The sequence below is a fragment of the Mirounga angustirostris genome, unplaced genomic scaffold (assembly GCF_029215605.1).
Source record: "Mirounga angustirostris isolate CCGP_5_RB_7025 unplaced genomic scaffold, mMirAng1.0.hap1 SCAF_5, whole genome shotgun sequence".
Lineage (NCBI taxonomy): Eukaryota > Metazoa > Chordata > Mammalia > Carnivora > Phocidae > Mirounga > Mirounga angustirostris.
The window spans coordinates 164,418,997-164,432,789 of NW_026991713.1; the positions used below are offsets into that span (position 1 = coordinate 164,418,997).

The 13,793-nt window shown below is 36.2% G+C and overlaps 1 protein-coding gene across 1 annotated transcript in view; it reads right to left on the minus strand.

Annotated features, from left to right (window-relative positions):
* Positions 1 to 626: 626 nt before the first annotated feature.
* Positions 627 to 13,793, minus strand: part of SEPTIN14 (septin 14) — a 39,881-nt gene continuing 26,714 nt past the window's right edge. The window contains exons 5-8 of the mRNA XM_064590380.1: positions 10,405 to 10,501; positions 8,903 to 9,071; positions 5,809 to 5,941; positions 627 to 806 (exon numbers count right to left, since the gene is read on the minus strand). Of these exons, the coding sequence (XP_064446450.1) occupies positions 627 to 806; positions 5,809 to 5,941; positions 8,903 to 9,071; positions 10,405 to 10,501 (579 nt within the window). The remainder of the gene's footprint in view (positions 807 to 5,808; positions 5,942 to 8,902; positions 9,072 to 10,404; positions 10,502 to 13,793) is intronic.

Below are 13,793 nucleotides of genomic sequence, written 5' to 3' on the forward strand. Positions count from 1 at the left end.
AATTCACTTCTATGTACCTCACACCTGCCTCCAACTATGGAGACCCTTCTTCCAATCCTCAGATCGATTTCCTGGGTGTTCCAAGTGACCTGACCTCAATACAGCTGTGTTTGGGGGACAAGGAAAGCCCAGAATCCCACTACTTCTTCACCATCTTAACTCCTCTCTCCTAAGATTAGCTTTTTATACCATATTTTATGCCTATGGCTCATGAATGAATCCCCTAGTTCTTTTTGTTTTTTTTTTTTTAAATAAATCCCCTACTTATATTTAGATATATTTAAAAATGTACACTGGAAGTGCATCCGGAGTTATGGTAAAAATAAAATCCCACAGCTAATGAACACTATTTACACTGTGCTATATATTCCTTTGACTTTTTTTTTCATTTTAGCAAATATTTATTGAGTGGAAACTCTGTGCTAGTCTTTATTATAAACACTGAGGATATAGAATCTAACAAGATGGTCAGGGTACCTGCTCTTGAGGAGTTAACATTCTAGTTGGGAAATATATACAATAAGAAAACAAATTTTAAAAATTAGTTCACTTAAGTACTATAAAGATCATCTCACAGGAAGATAGAAATGATAGGGTTCTACCATACACAGAAAGATAAAAGAAGGCTATTTCTTACGCTCTTTCTCCTTCTTTATATTGGTGCACACTTGAGTCTGTAAGGTTTCAGAAACAGCCTTCATTTTATAAAAATCTATTATTTCTTCTTCCAGTTGTCTTCTCTCCTCCTCAAGTTTCATGGTCTCCTCTTGTTGGGCTCTTTTAAGATGCTCAAACTTTTCCTGTAGCTGTGAAACAAATGTGCAGTTATGACTCAAAGTACCCTATGGTGGCACATTCCCAGGGACATGCTTGTCTTTTCTACTGGTTATCAAACATAGCCTACATCAAAGTAGAGCTTGATCTTAATGACAGTTTCAAAATTTCATATTTAAAGTAAAAAATCAGCTATAGAACTTCTTTCTTTTAATTTTAAATGTGTCCCCATTGAACCAAATGTAATAAAACACAAAGTTATGAAAAACACTTAATTGTAGAAATTTTTCCTAATGAGGTATATATTTTTAACTCTACATTTTCCCATAACTCTACATTTTCCCATAAATCTCTGAGTAAAATTTAATATATCCAAGTCCACTAAAATTACATACATTAAAATATGACATGGATTATAAAATATTTCCTGACATTTTAATTCATAAAAGCATTTTGAAAGAAAGTCTGATAATTTCCTTGTTAAGTAATATTAGCATAATTATAGGAAGAAACAAAAATCTCATTCAGTTACTTTTTATTTGCTTCTGAGATCTTATTTTATCTGTGGGACTTAAAATGAGCTTAACTAACCATAAAAAGGAAACAATATCACCTAGAGTTTCCATTAGAGAAAGGCCTGGGTCTTTAGCATGACTTTATTCAACATAAGCATTGCTTGTATGCATCAGAGGACATATGATTTTTAAAGCTATGTCTACTGTGGCATAAAAATACATAGGACCCTTATCTTCAGTTTAACATTTTGAAAAAAAAAAACAACAACTGGGTGCTTAAACTGCCACAATATTAATTAGCTGGCTTATATAGGGCTGTGAAGAACACAAGCACGTTGTCATACTAGTGGTTCTCAACTCTAGATGACCATTAGAATCATTCAGTAAGCTTGCAAGTCTCCCAATGCACAGGTTGCACACAGATCAGTTGCATCTGACTATCTGGAGTGGAAACCTGAGTATCACTGCTTTTAGAAATTCCTAGGTGAAGTTTTTCCCGAAAAAGATGGCGGAGGAGTAGGGGAACCTATTCCAACCGGTCCCAGGAATTAAGCTGGATATCTACCAGACCACTCTGAACACCCATGAAATCAGCCTGAGATGTAAGAAGATATATCAGGATCTCTACAAACAGAATATTGCAAGGAGTTGGTTTCGAGGTATGAAGCAGGGAGCCGTCATTCCGCAGGCACATATCCAAAGATAAACGGAAGGGGTAGGGAGCCGTGAGGATCATACACTGCCGGTGATTGATAACCTCCCAGGCTGGGGACAGGGCACAGACTCGCAGACCAGTAGGAGCACGGAAAAGACTTTAGGGCAGTCCCCTGGACTGAAACCTTGAGCAGCGGGGCCGTGTGTGCAAACGGGGCAGCTGGTGGTTTTAGGAGCACAAAGGGCAGAGACGTGCCCCCATGCCCCGATCTGGAGGCAAGGACTGGGAACCCTGCTGAAGGGCGCACAACCCAGGATGCTGCAGTTTATAGCAGCACAGACAGAAATGGAGATAGTGTGGCCTGGAGAGCTCACTGAAGAACAGACTGTGATCTCTGCTCTGAGGGAGAGGGTTGAAAATGGTCTTTTCTGCTCTGACTCTCAGAAGAGATGCAGAAAGCCACCAAGGAAAGCTGCCAGAGAACAAAAGCCCCCCCAAAACGGTTTTCACTGAGCCCATCCACCCCCACAAGGGGCAGGGCAACTTTACCTAAACAGGGTTGCCTGACTAACAGCACAGCAGGGCCCTCCCCCAGAACATAGGCTGGGAAAACAAGAGGCCAGCAACCCTAAGGTCCCTAGAAAACAGGTACATCTTGCTTTGATGGTGGTCAATAATTTGGACTCTGTATATTCCCTCAACCACCCATCAACAGAATGACTAGGAGGAGGAACCCCCAAAATAGAAAAGACTCAGAGATTATGATTTATGCCACAGATTTACAAGTGGTTACAGATATAACCAAGATGTCAGAGATGGAATTCAGGGTAGCAGTTGTGAACACAATATCTAGAATGGAGAAATTGATTAATGGCAACATAGAGTCTCTAAGGACAGAAATGAAAGCTGAACTGGCAGAACTTAAAAATGCTATCAGTGAGATCCAATCTAATCTAGATATTCTAACAGCTAGGGTAAGTGAGGCAGAAGAACGAATTAGTGACCTGGAAGACCATTTAATAGATAAAAAGGGAAAAGAGGAGGCCAGGGAAAAACAACTCAGAAACCATGAAAATGGAATCAGAGAAATAAGTGACACCAACAAACATTCCAATGTCAGAATTATTGGAATACCTGAGGGGTGGAGAGAGAGAGAGGGGACTAGAAGATATATTTGAGCAAATTGTAGCTGAGAACTTCCCTAATCTGGGGAATGAAACAAACATTCGCATCCTAGAGGCAGAGAGGACCCCACCCAAGATCAAGGAAAACAGGCCAACACCCCGGCATATAACAGTAAAACTCACAAATCTTAGAACCAAGGACCATCTTAAGGGCAGTTAGGGGGAAGAGATTCCTTATGTACAGAGAGAGGAACATCAGGATAACATCAGACCTATCCACAGAGACCTGGCAAGCCAGAAGGGGCTGGCAAGACATATTCAGGGTACTAAAGGAGAAGAACATGAAGCCAAGAATACATTATCTGGCAAGGTTGTCATTTATAATGGATGGAGAGACGCAGAGCTTCCAAGACCGGCAGAAACTGAAAGAATATGTGACCACTAAGCCAGCCCTGCAGAAATATTAAGGGGGGTTCTATAAAAGGAGAAAGACTCCAAGAGTGACACAGAACAGATATTTACAGGGTAAAAACAGGGTCTTCACAGGCAACATGATGACAATAAATTCATATCTTTCAATAATCACTCTCAATGTGAACAGCCTAAAGATACATCCAGACTGAAAGTGAAGGGATGGAGATCCATCTTCCATGCCAACGGACTTCAAAAGAAAGCTGGGGTAGCAATTCTCATATCAGACAAATTAGATTTTAAAGTAAAGACTGTAGTTAGAGACACAGAAGGACCCACTACATCATTCTTTTTTTTTTTTTTTAAGATTTTATTTATTTATTTGAGAGAGAGAGAATGAGAGACAGAGAGCATGAGAGGGAAGAGGGCAGAGGGAGAAGCAGACCCCCTGCTGAGCAGGGAGCCCAATGTGGGACTCGATCCCGGGACTGCAGGATCATGACCTGAGCCGAAGGCAGTCGCTTAACCAACTGAGCCACCCAGGCGCCCGACACTACATCATTCTTAAAGGGTCTATCTGACAAGAGGATCTAACAATTGTAAATATCTACGCCCCCAACATGAGAGCAGCCACCTACATAAGCCACCTGTTAACCAAAATAAAGAGTCATATTGATAACAATACGTTAATTGTAAGAGACCTCAATACTCCACTCTCAGCAATAGACAAATCATCTAAGCAGAAAATCTACAATGAAACAAGAGCTTTGAATGACACACTGGATCAGAAGGACCTCAAAGATATATACAGAACATTCCACCCTAAAACAACTGAATACGCATTCTTCTCAAGTGCACATGGAATTTTCTCCAGAATAGACCACACACTGGGACACAAATCAGGTCTCAACAGATACCAAAAGACTGAGCTTATTCCCTGCATATTTTCAGCCCATAATGTTTTAAAGCTGGAACTCAATCACAAGAAAAAATTTGGCAGAAATTCAAACACTTGGAAGCTAAAGAGCACTCTGCTCAAGAATGTTTGGGTCAACCAAGAAATCAAAGAAGAACTTAAACAATTCATGGACGGACACATGAAAAAGTGCTCAACATCGCTCCACATCAGGGAAATCCAAATCAAAACCTCAATGAGGGCGCCTGGGTGGCTCAGTTGGTTAAGCGACTGCCTTCGGCTCAGGTCATGATCCTGGAGTCCCTGGATCGAGTCCCACATCAGGCTCCCTGCTCGGCAGGGAGTCTGCTTCTCCCTCTGACCCTCCCCCATCTCATGTGCTCTCTCTGTCAAATAAATAAATAAAATCTTTAAAAAAAAACAAAAAAAAAACCTCAATGAGATACCACCTCACACCAGTCAGAATGGCTAAAATTAACAAGTCAGGAAACGACAGATATTAGCAGGGATGCGGAGAAAGGGAAACCCTCCTACACTGTTGGTGGGAATGCAAGCTGGTGCAGCCACTCTGGAAAACAGTATGGAGCTTCCTCAAAAAGTTGAAAATAGAGCTAGCATACAACCCAGCAATTGTACTACTGGGTATTTACCCCAAAGATACAAATGTAGGGATCTGAAGGGGTACATGTCCACAATAGTCAAACTGTGGAAAGAGCCAAGATGTCCATCAACAGATGAATGGATAAAGAAGATGTGATATATATATATATATATATATATATATATATATACACACAATGGAATATTATGCAGCCAACAAAGGAATGAAATCTTGCCATTTGCAAGGATGTGGATGGAACTGGAGGGTATTATGCTGAGTGAAATAAGTCAGTCAGAGAAGACATGTATTATATGACCTCACTGATAGGAGGAATTCTTAATCTCAGGAAACAAACTGAGGGTTGCTGGAGTGGTGGGGGGTGGGAGGGATGAGGTGGCTGGGTGATAGACACTGCGGAGGGTATGTGCTATGGTGAGCACTGTGAATTGTGTAAGACTGTTGAATCACAGACCTGTACCTCTGAAATAAATAATACATTATATGTTAAAAAGAAATAGAAGAAGATAGCAGGAAAGGAAGAATGAAGGGGGGGAAATCGGAAGGGGAGAAGAACCATGAGAAACTATGGACGCTGAGAAACAAACTGAGGGTTCTAGAGGGGATGGGGTGGGGGGTTGGGTTAGCCTGGTGATGGGTATTAAAGAGGGCACATACTGAATGGAGCACTGGGTGTTGAACACTACATCAAAAACCAATGATGTATGGTCATTAACATAACATAATAAAAAAACCCTTAAAATTAATAATACTCCTAAAAGTGAATACAAATTATACCAGACTACTATACTTGCCTCTTTTTCAGATTCTTTAAATGTTGTTTCTTTCTCTTTTACTCGCTGCATAAACTTTTGTTTCAGTTCTTCTTCTTCCCTCTGACATTGATCATAGAACTTTTGTCTTTTGGTTTCATAGATCTCTTGAAAACTATAAAAAAATATTTTAATACTCTCATATTAAAATGGTAATATAAATAAACCTGTAAAAATATATATTGTATGATAAGTCCCATGTAAGGGCATTTACCAACATTTTCCTCATGTATAGAAATAGAAATTTTTATATCATGAGATGTAAAAAAAGTAAGGTGTAGTATTGAAGAATATATAGACAGTATGCCTAAAAAGTACTAGAATTTTGAAACAATTATATTACTGATTTCTTGTTACCACCACTTTTCAATATATCACACTTCTTCACATCTTTTGATAATAAAATTTGGGGAAACCTCCACTTTATAAGGTTCTTATTTAAAATAAAGCCACGCAGGGATGCCTGGGTGGGTCAGTTGGTTAAGTGTCTGCCTTTGGCTCAGGTCATGATCCTAGAGCTCTGGGATTGAGTCCCACATCAGGCTCCTTGCTCAACAGGAAGCCTGCTTCTCCCTCGGCCTGCCACTCCCCCCTGCTTGTGCTCTCTCTCTCTCTCTGATAAATAAATAAATAAAATCTTTTAAAAATAAAAATAAAATAAAATAAAGCCAGGCATCCTAATAATAATAATAATAATAATAATAATAATAGTATAATACTGGCACAAAAATGGAACATAGTAGAGAGCCCAAAAACAAACCCAGGTTTATATGGTCAATTAATCTATGACAAAGGAGGCAAGAATATACAATGGGGGAAAGACAGTCTCTTCAATAATTGGTACTGGAAAACTGAACAGCTATATGCAAAAGTATGAAACTGGACCAGTTTCTTATACCATACATAAAAAGAACCTCAAAATTAATTAAATACCAAAATGTGAAACCTGAAACCATAAAACTCCCTGAAGAAAACATAAGCAGCAATCTCCTGGACATTGGTCAACATTTTCTACCAACATTTTTCTAGCTATGTCTCCTAAGGCAAAAGAAACGAAAGCAAACATAAATTATTATGACTACACCAAAATAAAAGCCTTTTGTACAGTGGAGGAAACCATCAACAAAATGGAAAGGTAACCTACTGAATGGGAAAAAAAAACATTTGCAGGGAAGCCTGGGTGGCTCAGATGGTTAAGCATCTGCCTTCGGCTCAAGTCATGATCCCAGGGTCCTGCGATCGAGCCCCACATCAGGCTCTCTGCTCAGCTGGGAGCCTACTTCTCCCTCTCCCTCTGCCTCTCCCCCTGCTTGTGATCGCTCTCTCTCTGTCAAATAAATAAATAAAATCTTTAAAGAAAAACATTTGCAAATGTTCTTTATGTATTTTGGTTATTAACCTTTTATCAGATATAAGAACTTATATGACTCAACACTAAAAAAAAAAACTGATAAAAAATGGGCAGAGAACATGAATAGAGATTTTTCCAATGAAAATATACAGATGGCCAAAAAACACATGAAAAAATGCTCAACATTACTATCATCAGGGAAATGCAAATCAAACCACAATGAGATATCATCTTACATCTGTCAGAATTGCTAGAATCAAAAAGACAAAAATAAAAAAATGTTGATGAGGATGTGGCAAAGAGGAACCTTCATGCACTGTTGGCTGGAATGTAAATTGGTGCAGCCACTGTAGAAAAAAGTATGGAGGTTCCTTAAAAAATTAAAAATAGAAATATCATAGGTTCTAGTAATTCCACTACTGTTTATTTACCCAAAGAAAATGAAAACACTAATTTGAAAAAAATATATGAATCTTTATGTTTATTTCAGCATTATTTACCATAGCCAAGATATGGAGGCAACCTAATTTTCCATCAATAGATGAATGGATAAATAAGATGTGGTGTGTGTGTGCGTGTGTGAAAAGAATCTCGCTATTTGTGACATGAATGGACCTAGACAGTACTATGCTAAGGGAAATGTTAGACATAGAAAGAAAAATACCATATAATTTCATTTATATGTGGAATCTAAAAAACAAAGCAAATGAATAAACAAACAAACAAGAAAAGGAGAAACAAGAATAAATACAGAGAACAAACTGGTGATTGCCAAAGGGAAAGGTAATGGGAGATTGGCAAAATGGGCAAAAGGGAGCAGGAAGTACAGGCTTCTGGTTATGGTATAAATAAGTCATGGGGATGAAAGGTACAGCGTAGGAAATATAGTCAGTGGTATTATAATAGTGTTCTATGGTGACAAATGGTAGCTACACTTGTAGTGAGCATAGCATAATGTATAAAGTTATCAAATAATTATGTGTACATCTGAGAGTAATGTAATATTGGGTATCAACTATACTTCATTTTTTTAAATTGACTTTGAGAGTAAAAAAAAAAATCTGGTTTCCACAACATTTTTATTAAAAAGCCCATCTCTTCTCCCAAAATAAAACTATAAAAATTAAGTCAGGCATCTTTCAAAATTTAATTCAGTTAAGATAGCCAGTTCAATTTTGGTTGTCTTCAACCTAAAAAATCAATATACCTGGATCATACTACACTATCATCCTTTGCAGTACAAATCCTATTCCTCTTAAATATATCTAAATACACCTGCTCTCTAACTATTTTCACTTGACTTCCACAATGTTACTGTTGCTTTTCCTCTTTCCTTCATCCAACATTCAATGTCCTTTGCCATCCTTCTCAATATCCTTTGCCAGCCTTTATCAGTCTTTGCCAATATTTGAAAATCTCCTCCATGAACATCTATTTCATATAAAATACAAAAATAAAAACAAAATAATATTTTTCTTTTGGATACACATTTCAGCATATACACATATTGAATACTCATATTTGAGTATATAAATGGGCCTTTGAATTACATTGCTGCTAATAACTCTATCCATCTAAGTCTGATGATTAAAAAACATCCAATTCTGGGATGACCCAGAATGTGAAATGTACAGTTATTCTCATTCCCAAATGATTGAATCTCATGGTTGTAAGGGATTTCTAAATCACCCATTAGCTTGTTCTGACAAGATCTCCTCCACTCACCTAAGTGGCTTGTTGTCTGGGCTGACATCAGTAAAGTCCATTTTCTTCAGTTTGCAGCACCTATAACGTTCATAGTGCTGAACGTGGGTTTGTTCTTTCAGGTCTTCTGTATTTATACAAAGAAGCATATCCCGGAGCTTGACAAAATCACAGTGATTTTCATTTTCCACTAGGCAGAAAAATAAGAAAGCAACGACACTCATTATCCATCCTTGGCACACAATAAGTATTCCTGAGTGAATGTATGCATGAAAAACACATTTAAAATAACAGCTAAGAGGTTGTCATAATTGATAGATCTAATTCTTTGTAATTGTAACTATGATTATATGGTACATATCTATTATAGACAGAGTTTATTTTTGGATCAGGAAATTTGCTTTAATTTATTGGCCAAAATATAAATAGGAAATGGTGAATTAACATGTTATATTAGTGTATGGCATAGTTTTTTGTTAATAATTGTTAGTATTTTACAAACTGCTCCCAAGGTATTTCACAGAGCACTAACAAAGAATGTAATATAATTTCACTAAAATAAATAATTTCATTAATCCTGCTACCATGAAGGCATTAAAATTATGCATGTTTTAGTTCTCAAATACTATTTATACCCAATATTTATGAAACCAAATTAGTTAATATTTAAAATCAATCAATAAATTTACATGGCTCTCTCCTGTGTTTGTCATATCCAGACTACTGAGAACTATATATATTTTATTGTGCATGATATTGTAACCAAATTTAGTATTCATTAAAATATATTATTTTGTGTTTCATAAATTTAATTTTTAATATATCAATTAATAAAACAACATTTTGGAAACTAGCACAAGTGGAAATAATCCAATCCCCAGTAATTTGTATTACAACTATATAAACCAGAGAATACATGATTGCCTGTTAGAGTATTTCAACTCATCACAATGTTAGATAACTAATATAGCATTGGTGGTATAGTGGTGAGCATAGCTGCCTTCCAATGTTAGATAACTAATATAAATATTTAAGCATAATTTTTCTAAAGGTAAATTACATTTCTTTAAATATAGTTAACCATTTTTTTGTCTAGTGAGCACTTAAAAATGCCTTATAAATTAAGTAGTAATTAATTTATGTAACAGGTTTTAACACTAGTATTTATGCTTTAATGTTGCTCAAAGTTCTTTTGTTCAAAGCACTTTCCAACATTCTGAATGTAATTATTTATGCATATAGAGATACTATGCATATGTCAGATTGGGGTAAATGAGGAGGTTCTACCAAACCTCTGTGAATTTTTGTCTAAAGCACCACCTAGCAAACTCTTAGGAGAATGAATTATAGTCAAAGTAAGAATTCGCTTAAATGGAAAATAATTTGTGCTCTTCATTAGTAACCCTTAATTTACTGTTTAGCAACAATTACCAACATTGACTCAAGTTAAAATATTTTAAGACTATAAGAATACACACACACACACTTTCCAAAGCAAGCCTGCTCACTTTCATCACATTTACCTTGTAAAACTCCCCAAGGGTACTGACGGCCTCTGACCATTCTTTTTCCAACTTTCACTTCATCCATACTCCCTACTACAGCAAAAGGTAATTGTCCCTAAAAGTAAGAACAACTTTAATTATGTTCCCTTATAACAACATGGCCTACTCTGTTCTTTCTTTCTTTCTTTTTTTTTTTTTAGGGAGAAAAACAAATTAGATTTTAATTTTTTTTTTATTATGTTACTTATTTCTGTTATGGGAATCGATAGAGAGAAGAATATCATAATAAGTTTATTCAAACAAGGCATCTACCCTGTCTCAGATTTTAAGACTTAGTAGTAAATATGTTCAAATTAATTTTTGCAAGCATTATCATCAGGCCATGCACACAACTGAAAACTATTTACTGAGTAGAGCCTAAAGCAAGGGGTTCTGCTGTGGGGAATACAAATAAAAAATATTTTTACTAGATACAAATTTTTTCACATTATCTTTACCCTGAAATACAAACATGTTGAGGAAATATGTAAACCACTTTTAACTCCAGTATACAAGTTAAAATGGAAAATACTAAGAAAAAATTATAGGGGCGCCTGGGTGGCTCAGTCGTTAAGCTTCTTCCTTCCGCTCAGGTCATGATCCCATGGTCCTGGGATTGAGTCCCACATGGGGCTCCCTGCTCCGTGGGAAGCCTGTTTCTCTCTCTCCCACTCTCCCTGCTTGTGTTCCCTCTCTCACTGTGTCTCTCTCTGCCAAATAAATAAAAAAAAAAAAGAAAAAAACTATAGTAATTAGTTAATGGGTATACAATTAGAGTATACTAATAAATATACTCTATACATCTCAATGAATTCTAAATAAAATTAAAGGGTCACTCTGGGAGGTGAGAGTCAGAGGGATCTGAAAATTAATGTGTAACCCAAGGGAGATTGGGGAAGATGATAAGAAGAATAATCATAGGTAAAATAAGGTTTTGAGCAGGATGTAAAGACAGCAGAAATATGCAAGATAAATTCATGATCTGTCAGAAGTTACATAGACTGAATAGAAGGGTTGATATACAAGAAATGTCAATGATAAAAATTATTAAGCATCATTTTAAATATTTAATAATTAACAGTATTTAATTTATTAATTTTGGTTAAAAAATATTCCCTATGAATCCCTAGAGGTAAAATTAGAGAGGTCAAAATCTTTAAGACAAAATCTAAAGAAAATATAACACAGAAGAATAAATAAAAATCTTACATTACTCAGCTTTTCAATTCAGAAAACTAGTTTGTGAAATCTTAAAATAAATGGTGTATGAAAAATAACAAAAGAAAATGGAAGAAACAGAATTAGTACTTATTTGTTATATCTAGACACCGTGTATCAGGGACTTTGCAAGAAGTTTTACAAGAAGCCTCAATAGTCGAATCAGTGATCCCATAGTATATATAAGTTAACAGGCTCAGGGAAGATAGGAATTGTATAAGATCCTGTGGATTTTTTGAATAGTTTTACTCTTTTTTAAAGTTTTTATTTAAGTTTCAGTTAGTTAACATATAGTGTAATATTAATTTCAGGTGTACAATGTAGTGATTCAACACCTCCATACAACACTTGGTGCTCATCACAATGCACTCCCTAATCCCCATCACCTATTTAACCCATCCTCCAACCCATCTCCCCTCTGATAACCATCAGTTTGTTATCAAATAGTTAAGAGTCTGTTTCTTGGCTTCTCTCTCTCTCTCTTTCTTTTTCCTTTACTCATTTGTCTTGTTTCTTAAATTCCACATATGAGTGAAATCATATGGTATATGTCTTTTTCTGGCTAACTTACTTCCCTTGGCATTATACTCTCTAGCTCTATCCATGTCATGGCAAATAGCAAGATTTCATTCTTCTTATGGCTGAATAACATTCCATTGTATATATGAACCACATCTTCTTTATCCATTCATCTATTGATGGACAAGTGGGCTGCTTCCATAATTTGGCTATTGTAAATAACGCTGCTATAAACATACAGGTGCATGTATCCCTTTGAATTAGGGTGTGTTTTTTTTTTTTTTAATGTTGGGGGTAAATACCAAATAGTGCAACTACTGGATCATAGGATAGCTCTATTTTTAACTTTCTGAGGAATTTACATACTGTTTTCCCTATTTTGCTTCTTATATTCCAGTTTTCTTTTTGTTTCCTTTACATCTTTTATTAAAGATTTTATTTAATTATTTGACAGAGAGAGACACAAGCAGGGAGAGTGGGAGAGGGAGAAGCAGGCTTCCTGTGGAGCAGGGAGCTCGATGTGGAGCTTGGTCGCAGGATCCTGGGATCATGACCTGAGCCGAAGGCAGATACTTAACAGCTGAGCCACCCAGGCACCCCTCCATTTACAACTTAAATGTTTTTTCATACCTTCACTTTTAATCTGTGTGTGTCTTTAGGTCTGAAGTGAATCTCTTATAGACAATACATGGGTCTTGCTTTTTTTTTTTTTTTTGCCATTTTAACCATTTTATTATTTTTTAAATTTAATTTAATTTTATTATGTTATGTTAGTCACCATACAATACATCATTAGTTTTTGATGTAGTGATCCACGATTCATTGTTTTCGTATAACACCCAGTGCTCCATGCAGTACATGCCCTCCTTAATACCCATCACCTGACTAACCCATCCCCCCAACCCCTCCCCTCTAAAACCCTCAGTTTGTTTCTCGTGTCCATGGTCTCTCATGGTTCCTCTCTCCCTCCGATTCCCCCTCTTCATTTTTCCCTTCCTTCTCCTAATGTCCTCCATGCTATTCCTTATGTTCCACATATAAGTGAAACCATATGATAATTGACTTTCTTAGCTTGACTTATTTCACTTAGCATAATCTCCTCCAGTCCCCTCCATGTTGATGTAAAATTTGGGTATTCCTCCTTTCTGATGGCTGAGTAATATTCCATTGTATATATGGACCACAGCTTCTTTATCCATTCATCTGGTCTTGCTTTTTTATACGTCCAGTAATTCTGTCTTTGGATTATTTAAAACATTTACCTTTAGAGTGATTAATGATAATAAGTACTTATTACCAGTTATTGTTTTACAGTTGTTTTTATAGTTCTCTCATCCTTCCTCCTTCTGTTGCATTCTTCCCTTATGGTTTAATGTTTTTCTCTAGTGTTATTCTTCTATTTCTTTTTCTTTTTACTATCTATTTTAGATTTTTTATTTTTTTTACCATTAGTTTTATATATAATATCTTATGTGTATAGTAGCTTATATTAAGTTGATGGTCATTTAAGTTTGAACCCATCTTAAAAGAACCAAATTTCTATTCCCCCTCACCACGTTTTAAATATATGGTGTCATACTTTACATCCTTTTATCTTATGAATTCTTGACTCATATTTGTGGATAGGATGA